The sequence below is a fragment of the Pelophylax lessonae genome (genome assembly GCF_965119305.1).
Source record: "Pelophylax lessonae genome assembly, chromosome: 5".
NCBI lineage: Eukaryota > Metazoa > Chordata > Amphibia > Anura > Ranidae > Pelophylax > Pelophylax lessonae.
In genome coordinates, this window is record NC_138772.1 from 390,343,404 (window position 1) to 390,359,090 (window position 15,687).

The following is a 15,687-nucleotide window of genomic DNA, read 5'->3' on the forward strand; positions in this document are numbered from 1 at the left end:
ATTGAGGGATCTGGGGGTTTAAAAGACCCCAAATCCCTTCTTTGCACTTAAAAGTATTCACAGCGCAAAAATCACGAATACGGTCTTTTTTTTTTTTTTTAAATCGGCGCCTTTGGCAGCCGAGTAAACTGGAAGTGACGTTGTGACCAGCCAGCGGATATGGTGGCTAGTCGCTCGGGTCTCCCGGTGGGACAGTAGACCCGGGCAGAGTGGCGGAAGGGGGGTGTCCCCTCCCGCTCCATGTGATAACGGTCGAGCGGCTGGTGAGCCGCATCGGTTACCACCAAAAAGCCGACCGCCAGCTCTAAAAAAAAAAAAAAAAACGGTATCGGGATGATGCCTCTATAATGCATCACCCCGGTACAACCACTTCTTCAAGTTTGCAGAAAGTGGTTAATATAATTGTTTTTGTTACCTAATATCAAATGTGAAGAAACTTACTTAAAGCCGTATTCAATCCGAATCCAAAAATGTAATCTATTGCAGCTTTCCAATCATTAGATGTGATGGCTACATTCATTTTCTTTTTTTAGGCCTTTTTCCCTCTGTTTTTACCTAGTGATCTGGTCTGTAACACACCTCCTGTATTAGTGTGCCTCCAATCTGAATGAAGGCGCAAAGAGCACCGGCATTGTTAGTCTGGGAGGAGAGGCGTGTTGGCTGTACTAGCAGATTTAGATACACTAACAAATTGAAGCCAAACTCCAGCACAGCAAGTTATATTTTTTTCCTTTTTGGGATAAAGGTTTTACATAAAAGCTGATCATTGTGAGCACCCATGTGAGTGTTAAATGGTTAGCTCATTCTTCTAACAACTACACCTGCAAGACAGCTTGTTTTTTTGAAAAGCAGACTAATGCAGCAATCATATCCAAAAATTGGTAAGCTGCAATATAATGTTTGCTTTTAAATTGAATATCGCTTTGATATTTAAAGCTGGAGATTGTTTCTGTATTTATTTTAGTGGTATTGTTGACATTTTTTATGTCTAGGTGCTATCTTGTTCTTTCTGTAGTGTTTACATGAGAACATATGCCATTTATCTTCTTGAAAAGCTACTTTCACGGTAATGTAGGCAGGAACATTCTCAAGAACATTTTGGCCTCATTTTGTGATTTGACAAATTCTAGATATTGTTTTCTTATCTGAAATCCTTGTTGTAAAGCATTAGGGTAATGATGATAAATTATATTCAATTCATATTTTTATTTCACTGCAGAAATCATATTTGTCTATAGAATTTTAACTTTTTTTTTTTTTTTTTTTATCCACAGAGGAATGACGCCGGCTGAAGCTGAAATGCACTTCTTAGAAAATGCCAAAAAATTGTCAATGTATGGCGTAGATCTACATCATGCTAAGGTGATAATATTAACATATATTATTATTATATAGGATTTATATAGCACCGACAGTTTACACAGCGCTTTACAACTTGAGGATAGACAGTACAAATACAATACACTTTAATACAGTAGGAATCAGAGGGCCCTGCGTGTTAGAGCTTACAATCTAAGATATATAAATACTTGTAATCAAGATAGGTACAGTGAATGATCTGGTCCTGGTTTTTACTGCTTGTGAGGTCAAAGAGCAAGGAGATGTATTGTTTCTCATAACGTAACCAAAGGTGCTGTGTCAGGAGGTGAAGAATTCGGTACCATGCCTAATCCATAAATCATTTTGTCTTTTGAGTGATCTCTTTACTTGTTGGAAACAATGCTCAGTCTTGTTTTGTATCTATTTGTTCCCAGATTTTGTTACCTGGTAACCAAATGATTTCCTTTCTTTTATTGGTGTTGAATGCAAGTCTTTAAAAAACACATTTTACATTCTTGTTCTGTAAAAAAATTGAAATGAAATAATATGCAAGGATGAAAGTGCTAACTGCACTGCACAGCAAATACCTTGCATTATCCCTTTTGCCATGTGTTTGAGTAAAGACGTTGCATTACTTTTTTTTCTTTACATTGACTTTAGTATAATATACTGTAATATGAGTTGTGTACTAAAACAGTGAAAACAGGTACCGACAGCGCTCAGGAGCTGATTAAGGCTGGTGCTGGAGAATCAAACCAATGATCCATGGGTGAAAATAGGGAGGTACCAGGGAGGCATGCGTTCCACACTGGACAAGTGGCTTCTTCCCTTCTGGGTACTGTACTTCTGCCCAAGGTGCTTCCGTGACGGTGTAATGTGAGAATTACCTACCCCGTGAGAAAAACCTACCCTCGTCAATTCCTGCCAGTAACAGCTGAGCAGCGCAGCAGTGCACATGCTCACAGCCCCGGATACGTAATGGAGCAGCTGAGGATCAGACTAGGGCGCATGCGCACTAGTATGAAACGATCACGGTGTCCGTGAAAAAAACCTACCCACGCGGCGGCTACATTAAAACAGCTGTGCTGCAATATGAGTCATCTCCGCTCCTGTCCCTGTCACTTCCCTGATCTTGGCTAGTAAATATAAAAGCGGCTCTCGGCTCCGTGATTTATATTTTCATACACCCGCCGCCGCTTTTATATTTACTAGCCGAGATCAGGGAGGTGACAGGGACAGGAGTGCAGATGATTCATGTTGCAGCACAGCTGTTTTAATGTAACCGCCGCATTACACCGGAAGTGACGAGGGTAGGTTTTTCTCACGGGTAGGTAATTCTCACGGAACAACGGCATCCAGTCGTGCTCGCTGTGTCTGGCTTGGATTCCCTATAGCTATTACCATCTTCAGCTATGGTGCTCGGCGTGTCCTTACGGTTCACCCTACCCAAGACCCACTTGTTCCCCAGTGCCCTCGTCTTCTCCAGCGCCAGTGTGGTAACGTTTTGTGAGTCTTCTGGACCACACATTCTTTTAATGTTGCAAATAAAATGACAATATTTTTACCGATTATTGCCCATGGATCATCGGTTTCATTCTCCAGCACCAGCCCTAATCAGCTCCTGAATGCTGTCAGTACCTGTTGTTGAATTTGCATTTTATCCCATGCCACTGGCTAGCAGCACAGTTGAACTGAGATCATAACTTTGCACTCTATTGCTTATGTAACTCCTAAGTGGGGTTTACAGTATATAGCACCTGGAACTTGGTTTTTGTTGTACTAAAACAGTGAAACTCCCCAGTGCATTCTCCCCTTCTTGCCCAGAATACTGACACATTTGGGCAAACATAGGATATACAGTTTATATTGTCATTGTTAGTGTTCTGTAGGCATACTAAGCAAATTATGGTAATTACTTAAAACGTAATTAAAGGCTCTAAAGTTACTAAATCAGTTAACTAAGAGAATTAAAGAGACACTGTTGTGCACTGGAGAAAATGGATGCAGGTATAAAGATAATACACCTGTGAAGGTGTATCTGTAACAGCCTCCCAAGCCTTATGGTCATCGCTTAATCCCCAGTCATTCTGATAGACAAAGCTGTGACATTTCCTTATAGTCTGAAGCTTGCCTGCCCCTTTCCCTCCTACTCATTAGTATTGGCTACTATCTTAGCCCATTATAGGTATAAGCCAATAGGAATGTGGGGAAGGAAGGGAATGACTAGGGGTTTAGCCTCATACTCCCAACACTTTTGACTGTTAAAAACACCTGGGAATTCATCCATGCTGGTACGGTTTTAGAGGTTGCTGATAAGAACAGCAGTGTGCAATCTGAGTGTAGTATATTAACAGATTTATTGTGGTGGAAACATAAATGTCAACTCACATTGTGACCGTTAAAATCAGGCTCATCACATAGTAAGAGCTTTAGATGGAAAGTCTCACAACAGGGAACCTCAGACCAAGATAGGCGTACTGAATGGATGGATACATCTGCCGGACCAAGAGAACACACCGGGGGTACCAAACTAAGGCCAGCCATACACTGTGCAACCCATGGTTGCAGGAAAGAAATTTGCTTCATTCCCCTATCAACACAGTGTTGATGCAGAAATCCCTCCTGCTGGGCCATTGTCTCCTCCCAGTGGTGGGTTGGTAGGAACCGCCCCTGCTGGCAGAAGACAATCACGGTCATCCCCTGACAGGGATGGCTTCCCCTGCCCCCTCTACTGGGAGAAGACAATGGCCCAGCAGGAGGGATTCCCACATCAACATTGTCTATGTTGATGGGGCAGTCTGAAAAGTCCAGATGTCAGGCTGGATGACAGCTTAAATGAAGAAGTGGAAAGCAACAAGATGGCGGACTGGACAATGTCATCTGGATGTTGGGGGCAGAGCTACATTTTTCAAGTTCGCCAAAGCCTCTCAAGCTATTGCTCTCATGTATCCATCCACTCAGTACTCCTATCTTGGACTGAGGTTTCCTGTTGTTGTGAAACTGTCCATCAGAAGCCCTCACTATGTGATGAGCTTGATTTTAACTGTCACAATGTGAGTTGCCATTTGCCGTTTCACCACAATAAATCTGTTAATATACTACACTCAGATTGCGCACTGCTGTTATCTGTTTGCCTAAAGATAATCTCTTCAGCAGTGCTGCATCTGGTGCATTGAGATCAGTGGAAAGTTACCCTGAACGCTCTAATTGGACTCTATGCAATTTTTGCTGTTCTGCATAGACATTAATGTACACACAAAACTTATTGCGCCATATACCCCATTACTACTATTTTAGAGGTTGCTGTAGGTGCCTTCACTTTTTTACATGCAACAGCTTTATCTTTTGGGTTTGATAACCAACTATTAAGTATTTATCAACTACAATCCCCTTTTTTTTCTCATTACTTATTTAATTCTCATTTAAAATAGCTTTTGAAATTGCTGCTAGTGAAAATCTGTGCAATAGTTGAAATTATTTGGTTTGTACATGCAAAGTTTTACAGAATTCGTTAAAAGAAGTTGTGGTTACCACTTGTCATATAAAACTTCAATAAAAGGATTTTTGGAAGTGTAGCAGTCAGGAACTATTTCCTCATGATATACAACATGCGAGGTGGGCTAGAACCTGACTAGTGTGTGTGGGGATTAACAAGAGACTCCCTCACCTGGAGTGGCTTTTTTTGTTTCATAAGTTGTGGTAAATTCAACCAACCCACTTCATAAAACAATTATTCCATGAATACAAATTATTTTTATACATTCAGGTTTGTAAACTGACATATTGCAGTAGAGAAACCCCTAGAACATGCATTAAGTATTCATTTAGACAAACTTGGTACTATAAAATATTCTTCTAAAATCGGGTCACATTATCTTGTCAGTCTGATTTTTATTTCAAAATATGCAGCCAGGGAGGCAAGATTGCTTCAGGGGATTTAGTGGGTAACGGGATGTATTCGCATTATGCTGGGAGGAGATTTTCTCTGCAAAACACCCAGTAGGCATGTCACGGGGAAGTGTCATTCAGGGTATATATGAGTTTATACCACGGGAGGGGGGGGGGGTGTTGACTGTAGTGCACATTCTAAGCAATGTTGGCAATGGAAGTGATCTCCACTGTTTTTTGAAGTGCCACTGGCATTGTTTTATTATTGTAAATGTGTTATTGACCTTGGGCCACACAATACTTGGGTAGCTGTGTGCTGTCCCTGGCAGCCATACCACCTCATGTCACCCCTTGCAGAAATCTGGCTCTGCCAGTATGATGCACCTAACATGCAGGTGTAAAGATGTTCCTGTATATGTCAAGTTTTGTACAGGTATGAATTGAGCTTTAGGGGCATACCTGTTTATTCATTAAGGCAGAGGGCAGCGGGAAATGTACAGTAAACCATAACAACCAATTAAAACTCAGCTTTCCCTAATCTGAGTAAACTGAAATCCGATTAACTGCTATGGCTTACTGCACTTTATGCTGTTTTATTGCTCATTGCCCTGTCCCAACTTGCCTTGGTAAGGATACATTCCCTTACTATAAGTGTGTCAGGGTATAAAATCTCAGGAAATGAACAAATACTTCTAGCAAAAATGCTTCTCTTAACAGACCAGCAAGGGCAGATAAACTTATTTGTCTTCTAAACTATTTCCAGTTTTTAGGTTTCATTGACTCTTGCGGATTGGCTCTAGTAAACTAAGCAGAGCTGACAGGAATCTAAAATTGCTTTGACATGGCAAGATAGGAAGCCTAGAAAATATTACAGCTAAGTGTCAGCTCAGGAGTTTTCACTCTCAGCCCGGCAAGATGATATTCCTTATTGTAACAGTTCAGCAGGTTGTATACCTGCATACACATTTTACATTTTAATGCTTTCTGATTTCCTGCTTATGGTTTTTATTACTTTTACCATGGGGGATAGAATATGAAAAGATGAAGAATCTTCTACCCATTAAGAGCATGGAGATACTCGTTAAAAAAAAAACCTAATCCCTTTCCACAGTGAACAAGTGCAGTCTTTTTGATTGGTGGAAAGTCTTTGCTAGACCTGTTATGATTCCATTAAATGTGTATACAGGAAGTCATCAGACATCAGTGCTTTGAATGTGGTTACTCATGTGGAGGGGTTTCTCATTATGCTTGATACACATATTTGATCTGTATAAGTGCAAATCTTTATAAATCCAACTGTGGGGCTTCCAGACTAAAATAAGTAAGGATGAGACTCAGACTGGGTTCAAGCATGCCATAGTAACATTTGTGATCCCTTATAGCACAGCCTTTGGTTAGCAGTGCCATAACTGGTAATATTCAAGTTAGCATTTTCTTTACCTTTAAAAAAAAAAAGGTTGCCACCATTAACCAAAACCCATTGCTAGTTTTCTCTAGGTGAAGGCAACTCATCCCGGATCTGTCTGAGGAGAAGTGGGAAGCTGCATAAATTGATACAACTATACATGCTACATCAGACATATCTGGCTCCCACTAGGCTACATGCTATGTTTTGTATACCTACCCCCAGTTACACTAGATGTTACTGTGCACAAGCCGACTTCACACCTGTTCGATGGCTGTGTCCTGTGATTGCTAAATATTTGGATAGGTAATCAACTTGCTCTCCACTGTTCTCTCGATGCTGGTATCAAATACTCCACGGGTATGCCTTCTTGGGATTCTAGATGAGGAACAGTCGCAGAGATATGATAGAACCATGTTGAGGGAGACTTTATTCTTGGCACGGAAAGCTATAGCAATCAAATGGATTCAGCTGGCTCCACCCTCTGTTGCCACCTCGATAAAGATGGTTAATAATATCCTACCATATATGAAAAAATTGTATACGAACATAGGGGGGTTGCTCCGGGAAATATATTAAAATCTGGGATAAATGGTGTGCCTCTCGATCAACCGTGATTAAAAGCAGTACGCAAAATGACTACCAGAAATAGCATCCAGTAGAATGATCAGTAAGACAAACCATATATTCTTCTTCTTTTTGACTGTATCTCAAGACAATTTTACATGTACTGTGCCTTTTTGCGCTCATGTTGAGCATAATGTTGTACGTGACTACTGTGTTACTCCTTCAAAAGAATGAGTTAAAAAAAAAAAAAAAGCTACATATGACCTAGTCCAACAGATTATGCTGTATGGAAAAAGCAATTGCAACTGATACTGAGCTACCCAAAAATATAATTATCCATGAGAAAACTATGGTGACCACTTTATATCGCTATTCACACTTTTTTTTTTTTTACATTCTTTAGAATGAGATCACAGCAGTTATCTCTAAGATCACAGCTTCTGTATAACCCTTGCTTATTGGGACCAAGCCAGTTCTGCCATGAGAATAATATTTAAACCATGGGTGTCCAAACTTTTGGCTTCTCTGGGCCACATTGAGTGTAGAGAAATTTTCTCAGGCCGCATATAAAATATATACTATAGTTAAGGTATATAAGTAGTAAAATGCCGCCGCGCCCTTCCCATGCCGCCCCCCGCACTAATTTAGCACAACTAGAGGATGATCAGATGAAATGGAATCAGTATACAGAGGTTTACTTCTTCTGATAGATAATAAAGGAAAACTCTAACCACCATGACCACTTCAGTGATTTGAAGTGGTCATGGTGGTAGGAGTCAGAACCACTGCACATTCTTGCACCCCCCCCCCCCCTCCCCAGCCTCTGCCTACCGTTAGTTGGAATCTGCTGTGGCCATTGTGCATATGAAATGACATTGTGTGTCTGTCATACTGACCAGTCAGTGCTGCTTTTCTGCACAGGCATCAGCCTTTTTTGTCTGCATTCTTCTTGCCTTCCTTATTTTAAGCGATATTAAGGATTATGGGCAGAGTACAAACTGTATCAGCTGATGTGTAGATGGGTAAACTGTGTGACTGACTAGAATGAGAAAAAACATTGTTTTTCCTGAGCAACAGAATCAGCAATTGGTACACGTAAAACGTGGAGGGGTGGGAAGGTCAAAACTCATTCAAAATTCTGTATGTGTGTATAGAAGCTTTAAGCTATGCCTGATACTTTGCCCTTTTTGCACCTATTTTTAATTTTTAGATTTACTGACTGTGAGTTCTTTATTTAAATATACTGTATATGCATTGTTAATTACTGGGAATCCCTATATGTAAGGTGTCTGATGGCTATGGAAGGAATTCATTAGGGTTAACAGGTTTTTCCGCTGTAGCAGTGTGTGCTGAGATGGATCAGCATAGAATGTTAAACTGGTATGTCATTTAGGGATATCTTCTGAATTTTTAGTTTTCCGGAGGTGCTTGTGTTTAACGTGGTAGAAATAGATAAGGACCAGCGTGTCTCTGAGTGCTTTGACAGGTATGTGTGCTGGTTTAGGCAATCTGTGAATGCGATCCAGTATTAGCCCTGCAGGAGATACACCAGGTAGGATATTGGATAGTAGTTTAGTGAAATATTCTCTCAAATTAGCTGGTGTAACATTTTCTGGAATACTGTGTACTTTTACATTGTTGCTCCTGGAGCTATCTTCTAGATCTGCTAGTTTGGCTTTGAGCCAATCTACATTGTCTTCTCTATAAATTTGGGTGTTAACCAGTTAATTGAATGTGGTAACTAATTCACCAATTTTTGATTAAATATGGCTAACTTTGTCGCCCACTTTGCGCACTTTCTCTTTAAATTACTGAATCAAAAATAAGAGATCAGATTGAATAGAGCTTCTAAGGGATACAAGCATTTCTTTCAATGCGGTGTCTAGTACTAACTGATTATGTGTGGGAAGGCCAGCAATGGAGTTCTGTAAGTCCCCATCACTATTAAGGGGTAGGGCAGGTGGGATCACCTCTTCGGTTTCCTCCGGGGGAGTCATCCTGGATCTCTCTTTATAAAGGTTGTTGGAGTAAGATGATGTCTGGGATCCTGCTCCTCTTGAGTGCAAGTATGCTGCCATTTCTACTCCTCTCTTCTCCCTCTGTAATTGTGAGGCATTCTGGGCTGGTGGAGGAGCTGGCACCATCTTGGCTGAAGGGATAGAGCAGAGGGGGGAAGAATTCAGTCTCTCCCACTCTTTGTGCTTTCTGGTCTGAACCTGTTATGCTGAATGTGGGGTGAGAAAGCAGGTGCTGGGTGGTATAAACCCACCTGCTGTGTACTTTGGTTTCTCCCTGCTGTGCAGAGCCATTCTAATGTGAGGCTTGGCTGCCGACCATGCCCCCATCGTCAGAGTTCAGATTGTCATGTTTAGATTCTCCTGATCATGCCACTAATGGACGCTTTTCCACTGCATGGAACCGAACGGTTCGGCTCGCTTTTGTGCTTTTCCACTGCTGGTACCGCATGGTACTGCATGGAACCGAACGGTGCGGCTCTCAAAAACAGTACCACCTCGATTGTGGTTCCAACAGGTACCATACCCAGTACCATATCCTTTGCATGCAGTCACTACTAGCCACGGATTGGTCAGAGAATCCCACCCACCCCGTTGTTATCCCACCCACTTAACCTTAGTACTACTTTAGTGGAAAAGCAAACCATACTGTACCGTACCGAACCGTTCGAACACCGTACTATGCGGTACCAGCAGTGGAAAAGCAAACCTGGAACCAGGGCCGAGTAGAGCCGAGCCGGTGTTCCGTGAAAAAACCATACCCGTGAGAAAACCATACCCTCGTCACTTCCGGAGGGTATGGATTTCTCACGGCAGTGTGTTTAACGTTATACTTGCCGCCGTTACATTAAAACAGCTCCTCTGCACTATGAGTGATCTCCGCTCCTCTCCCTGTCACTTCCCTGATCTGGGGTAAAAAATATAAAAGCGGATCACGGAGCCGACATTTACATCTCATACACCCGCCGCCGCTTTCATATTTATTAGCCCACATCAGGAAAGTTACAAGGATAGGAGCGGAGATGCCTCATAGTGCAGCCGCGCTGTTTTATGTAACCGCCGCAAGTTTAACATTACTTTCACTACCGTAATTATTTCATACCTTCTGAGCATGCGCACTTGTCATCTTCTCTGCTCTTCCATGATGTTTCCGGCTCTCTGAGCATGCGCACTCCTTCGCTGCTCAGCTGTTTCTCACAGGAAGTGACGAGGGTATGGTTTCTTCACGGGGTATGGTTTTTTAACGTTACACCGGTACTTGCAGTGGAAAAGTGCCATAAATGCCCAATGTTTCTAATTTTGAATAGAGTGGGGAAGGGATAGGTTCTTATTGCACTCTGTGTCCCAGTTTTGGAGATTTCTCCCCACTTATTGTCCTTTAGACACAGCATTAAATTAGGTGAATAAGTAAATGGGAATTCGCACCATAGACAGTTGTCATTGTAATATGTATAAGCATTGGAAGATTTAGCTTACCATCTGTTCTGGTGGCTATATGAAGATTTTCTTCCACTTTGCCTCATCAGGACTAAACCTGTGCATGAATATCCTCAATGGGGGTACAGATAGCAATCTAAACTATAAAGTGGTTCTAAAGGCTTAAGTTTTTTTTTTTTTTTTTTTTTAACCCTAAAGTGGTTGTAAATTTTAGACATGAAACATGAACAAATCCTATGAGAACATCTTTTTTCCACTTGAGAAACATTGCTCTGCTGTGTCCTATGCTATCATAAACTGTAGCTGGAAAGCTGATCCATACCTTTGTGTTCTCCCGACTTCACAACTTCAATGCTCTTCTTGCTAGTGTACCTAAATCCACTATTTGGTTTCAATATGTACAAAATTCTGCAGCCGGAATCCTAACTAGGTCTGGTACAATGGTACAAGTATTCATATTACCCCTATCCTGGAGTCCTTGCACTGGCTATCAGTCAGGTTTTGCATAGGCTTTTAGATCCTCTTGCTCACCTATAAGGCTCTTCATGGCTTGGCACCCCATTATCTATCTGAACTTTTATCCACTTATTCCCTCCCTGTAACCTCCGTTCCTCCAATTCTGGTCTTCTGTGTGTCCCCTCTACTCCCCTACATTTGATTGGAGACTGAGCTCTCTGCTGCTATGCTCTAAAATTCTGAAATTCACTTCCAAAGAACATCCTCTTCTCTAAACTCATTCAAATCAAATCTAAAAATGTTTTTTTTTTAGAAAAGCTTTAACTTAATTGTCCCTTTTTTTCCTTTGTATTATCATGTGCATTTCTTCTGCAAAGCACTTTGAGAAGCTGCCTTTTTAAAGGTGCTATATAAAATAAAGTTGTTTATTATTAAGAACTATCCATGATACTGTTTTTTTTTGTGCAAACATCCACATTTTCAGGAAAATCTTTTGGGGTGGTCCTCTTCTTCAAGGTCCTTGCAGTACTAATACGTAAAGTTTTAGCAGAATGTTAAGTAGGACGATCTCTGAGAATAAAGTGCAACAAAAGGAAAAAAAAAAAAAAAACACAGACAAAATGTACACAACAATGGTAATTAAACCAATTCTAGTGAAACCATGTAATTCACTTATTTGTCCTGCTTGATCGTAACATTTATTATGAAGATATACAGACATGCACAGATGAACAGACCTAAAAGAAACCTTGATGCATTTTACACAAAATATTGATATTCATTGTGCGGACTTAATTTGAGTGCCAGGTACTGGAATGCAGATTCTTCCAGCGCTTGGCACCCGCTGCCATGCAGTATAGGCTGTAATTGGGACCTTTCAGGCTACAAAGGAAGGCCTAGAGGTAACCAATTGGACTGACCTGGTTTTAGAGGAAATGTAAAATACTTGAGTCATGTTTAAAAGTCACATTTAGTTAGAAATATTTTGTGGTAGAAAGTAAACTTTTAAATTTATTTCTCTGACATTTAACGCAATATTAACCACTTAACGTAAACTGGCGTAGGCCTTCGTCGGCTGACTTTAAGTGGTTGTACCAGGATGATGCCTCTAGCAGTAGCAACAGTACCATTGTTTAGAGCCAGCGGTCAGCTTTCCAGGGGTAACGACCGATGTGGCTCGGGAGCCGCTTGATCATTACCCCGGCGAGTGGGAGGGGACGCCCCCTCCCGCCACCTTCCGCGGCTCTGGCCCGGTCTCCCATCCCACCGGGAGACCCTAGAAACCAGCCGATGTGTCCGCCGGCTGGATGGAGTCCCGGTCTAAGCTGGATGTGGCTTCGATCGGATCTCTGATGACGTAACCCGGAGGCGCGGCGTCCATGATGTCACATCCAGGTTACTCGGCTGCTAAAGGCGGCAGTTTCAAAAAGTGAATGTATTAAAAAATGCCGTTTCTGGTGTTTTGAATCCTGGAAGTGTAGTGCAGGGGTCTAGGGTCTTTTAGACCATGATCCCTCCATAAAGAGTACTTGTTGCTGCATATTGCTGTCACAAGGGATGTTTACATTGCTATTGACAGCAATAAAAGTGATAGGATTTTTTATTATTTTTTTTAAACCTGTGTTAAAATTAAACAAAATTAAATAGGAAAAAAAATAAAAAATTTTAGCTGCCCCCCGTCGCTGTGAGCTTGCGCACAAAAGAAAACGTATATGGAAGTCGTGCCGCAAATGAAATCGCTGTTCAAACCACACATGTGAGGTATCACCATGATCGCCAGAGCGTGCGCAATAATGTAAAAAAAAAAGAGCTAACTCTAAACTGATAACCGTTAAAATTTTTAAAGCGTCGCCTATGGACATTTTTATTGACCATAGTGTGTCGCCATTCCACGGGTGTGCGCATTTTTAAATCGTAACATGTTGGGTATCTATTTACTCTGCGTGACATCATCTTTCACAATATATAAAAAATGGGCTAACTTTACTGTTTAGTTTTTTTTAAACGCAGTGAAATGTGATTTTTTTCATAATTTTTCAAAAAAAATGTTTTTTGAAAGACCGCAGTGCAAATACCGCGTGACAAGCAATATTGCAATGGCCCCCATTTTATTCTCCAGAGTCTTTGCTAAAAAAAAAAATATATATATATATATATATATATATATATATATATATATATATATATATATATATATATATATATATATATATATATATATATATATATATATATATATAATGTTTGGGGGTTCTAAGTAGTTTTCTATCAAAAAATACTGATTTTAACTTGTAAACAAAAAGTGTCAAAAATAGGCTCAGTCTTGAAGTGGTTAAATCCAAAACCAAAAGTGTAATATATTGTAGTTTACTAATCATTAGATGTGTTTTTGTTTTTTTTTGTTTTTTTTTTGTTTTTTTTAGGCTTTTTCCCTTAGTTTTCCCAAACCACCTGTGTTTTTTACAGACACCACTCTGGATGAATGAGCACAGGGGGCAGATCTGGGCAGCAGCATTGTTAGTCTGGGGGGGGGGGGGAGTGTTGGAAGTACCAGCAGATTTTTTACGGCTTGAATATGTGAGGTGGGATGCAATACATCTTCCAACATAGTGAAAGCTGATTGCACTGATTAGATGTATAGCTAGTGCTGTAAGAAAAATACAAGAGGGTTATTATTAAGAGATGACTATTTTGTGTGTATTGCAATCAAAATAAGCAAGTAAATCCCTTGTTGATTAATTAAATAGCCCTTGCTTTATTTTTTTATTGTACGAATTCAAAATTAACTTTTTAGGCTGATGAAGGAAAGAAAATGGTTTTCTACAAATGTCAGCTTTTTTGCTGCCAGTTTTTTTTTTTCTTCTTCTTTTGGCAGACAATATTGATACAAATTATATGACTGTAGCTCTGCAAGATGGTAGTTTGTGTTTATAGTATTAGTGCACAATTGGTTTTGATTGGGTGTACAATGTGCCAGCAGTTTGAGTGGTTATATGCACGCGTAATGAAATCTTTTAAAGTGGTTCTGTAAAAAAAAATATTGGATTGGGATCTGGTGACTGTGGAGGTCATTGGAGTACAGTGAACTCCTGGTCATGTTCAAGAAACCAGTTTGAGATGATTTGAGCTTTGTGATATGGTGCATTATCCGGCTGGAAGGAGCCATCAGAAGATGGGTACACTGTAGTCGTAAAGGGATAGACATGGTCAGCAACTATATTCAGATAGGTCGTGGAGTTTAAACAATGCTCACTTGGTACTAAGGGGCCCAAAGTTTGCCTGGACATTATCCCCCATACCATTACACCACCAGCCTGAACCATTGATGCAAGGCAGAATGGATCCATTTTCATGTTGTTTATGCCAAATTCTGACCTTGCCATTTGAATGTCAAAGCTGAAAACGAGACTCATCAGACCAGGCAACGTTTTTCCAATCTTCTGTTGTCCAATTTTGGTGAGCCTGTGCGAATTGTAGCCTCAGTTTCCTGTTCATAGCTGACAGGAGTGGCACCTGGTGTGGTCTTTTGATGATTTAGCCCATCTGCTTCAAGGTCCCATGTGCTGTGCATTCAGAAATGGTGTTCTGCATACCTTAGTGGTAACGAGTGGTGACATCAACGAGGCATTTTCGTCCACACAACTGCTGCTCACTGGTTATTTTCTCTTTTTTGGACCATTCTCTCTAAACACTAGAAATGGTTGTGCATTAAAATCCCAGTAGATGAGCAGTTCTTTAAATACTCAGACCAGCTTGCCTGGCACCAACAACCATGCCACATTCAAATCCCCTTTCTTCCCCATTTTGATGCTTGGTTTGAACTTCAGCAAGTCATCTTCACCATATCTAGATGCCTAAATGCATTTAGTTGCTGCCATGTGGTTGGCTTATTAGCAGTTTGTGTTACCAAGCATTTGAACAGGTGTACCTAATAAAGTGGCCCTTTTGAGTGTGTGTGTGTGTGTGTGTGTGTGTGTGTGTGTGTGTGTATGTATGTATATGTAGCACCCTCCTAGATAGGTGCTAGGTAGGTACAGCATAGTTGCTCTTTATGCTTATCAGGGGAGCCTGATCAGTAGTTAGGCCTGCTAAGTGTGCTCAATGTGAGATTCATGTGGGCTGAGTGTCCCCATTGTATCCAATGAGGAGATCTGTTGGAGAGCGGAGGAAACCTGGCCAATGACACACATGCTTTTGTACCTGTTCCAGTGGGTTAGCACAGTGAGAGGTGCATCATGGGATAGAGTGTAAAAGCCAAGAGCACATGAGGCAAGGGGTCTGTGGACGGGAAGCCAGATCCCAGAAGGAGGGTGACGGCTGTCTCTCCTTCCATTTCTGTGGATGGTGGTCACAGGCAGTTGGCCTTGTGAGCCAGGAGTGTGAGGCTGAAACAGGAGGTCCATGAAAGCTGACTGGTGGAGTTGAAGGCAGAGCGACTGTGGGAAAAACAATGTCCGTGAGCAGCCGGAAGTTTGCCAGGGGTCTGCCCAGGAAGGGGACCTCTCCAGTGGAGAGTCAGTGGACAGGTGTCAGCACACACAGTAAGAAAGAAAGGGGGTGCCAAGTTAGAACCCTGAAGAGAAATTCAAGCAGCAACAC

The 15,687-nt window shown here is 41.1% G+C and overlaps 1 protein-coding gene across 13 annotated transcripts in view; it reads left to right on the forward strand.

Moving 5' to 3' along the window:
- EPB41L3 (erythrocyte membrane protein band 4.1 like 3) overlaps positions 1 to 15,687 on the forward strand; it is a 294,466-nt gene that overhangs the window by 193,898 nt on the left and 84,881 nt on the right. For all 13 annotated transcript variants that reach the window (XM_082259291.1, XM_082259293.1, XM_082259290.1 and 10 more), the window contains exon 8: positions 1,275 to 1,362. In XM_082259291.1, coding sequence (XP_082115417.1) covers positions 1,275 to 1,362 — 88 coding nt within the window. The remainder of the gene's footprint in view (positions 1 to 1,274; positions 1,363 to 15,687) is intronic.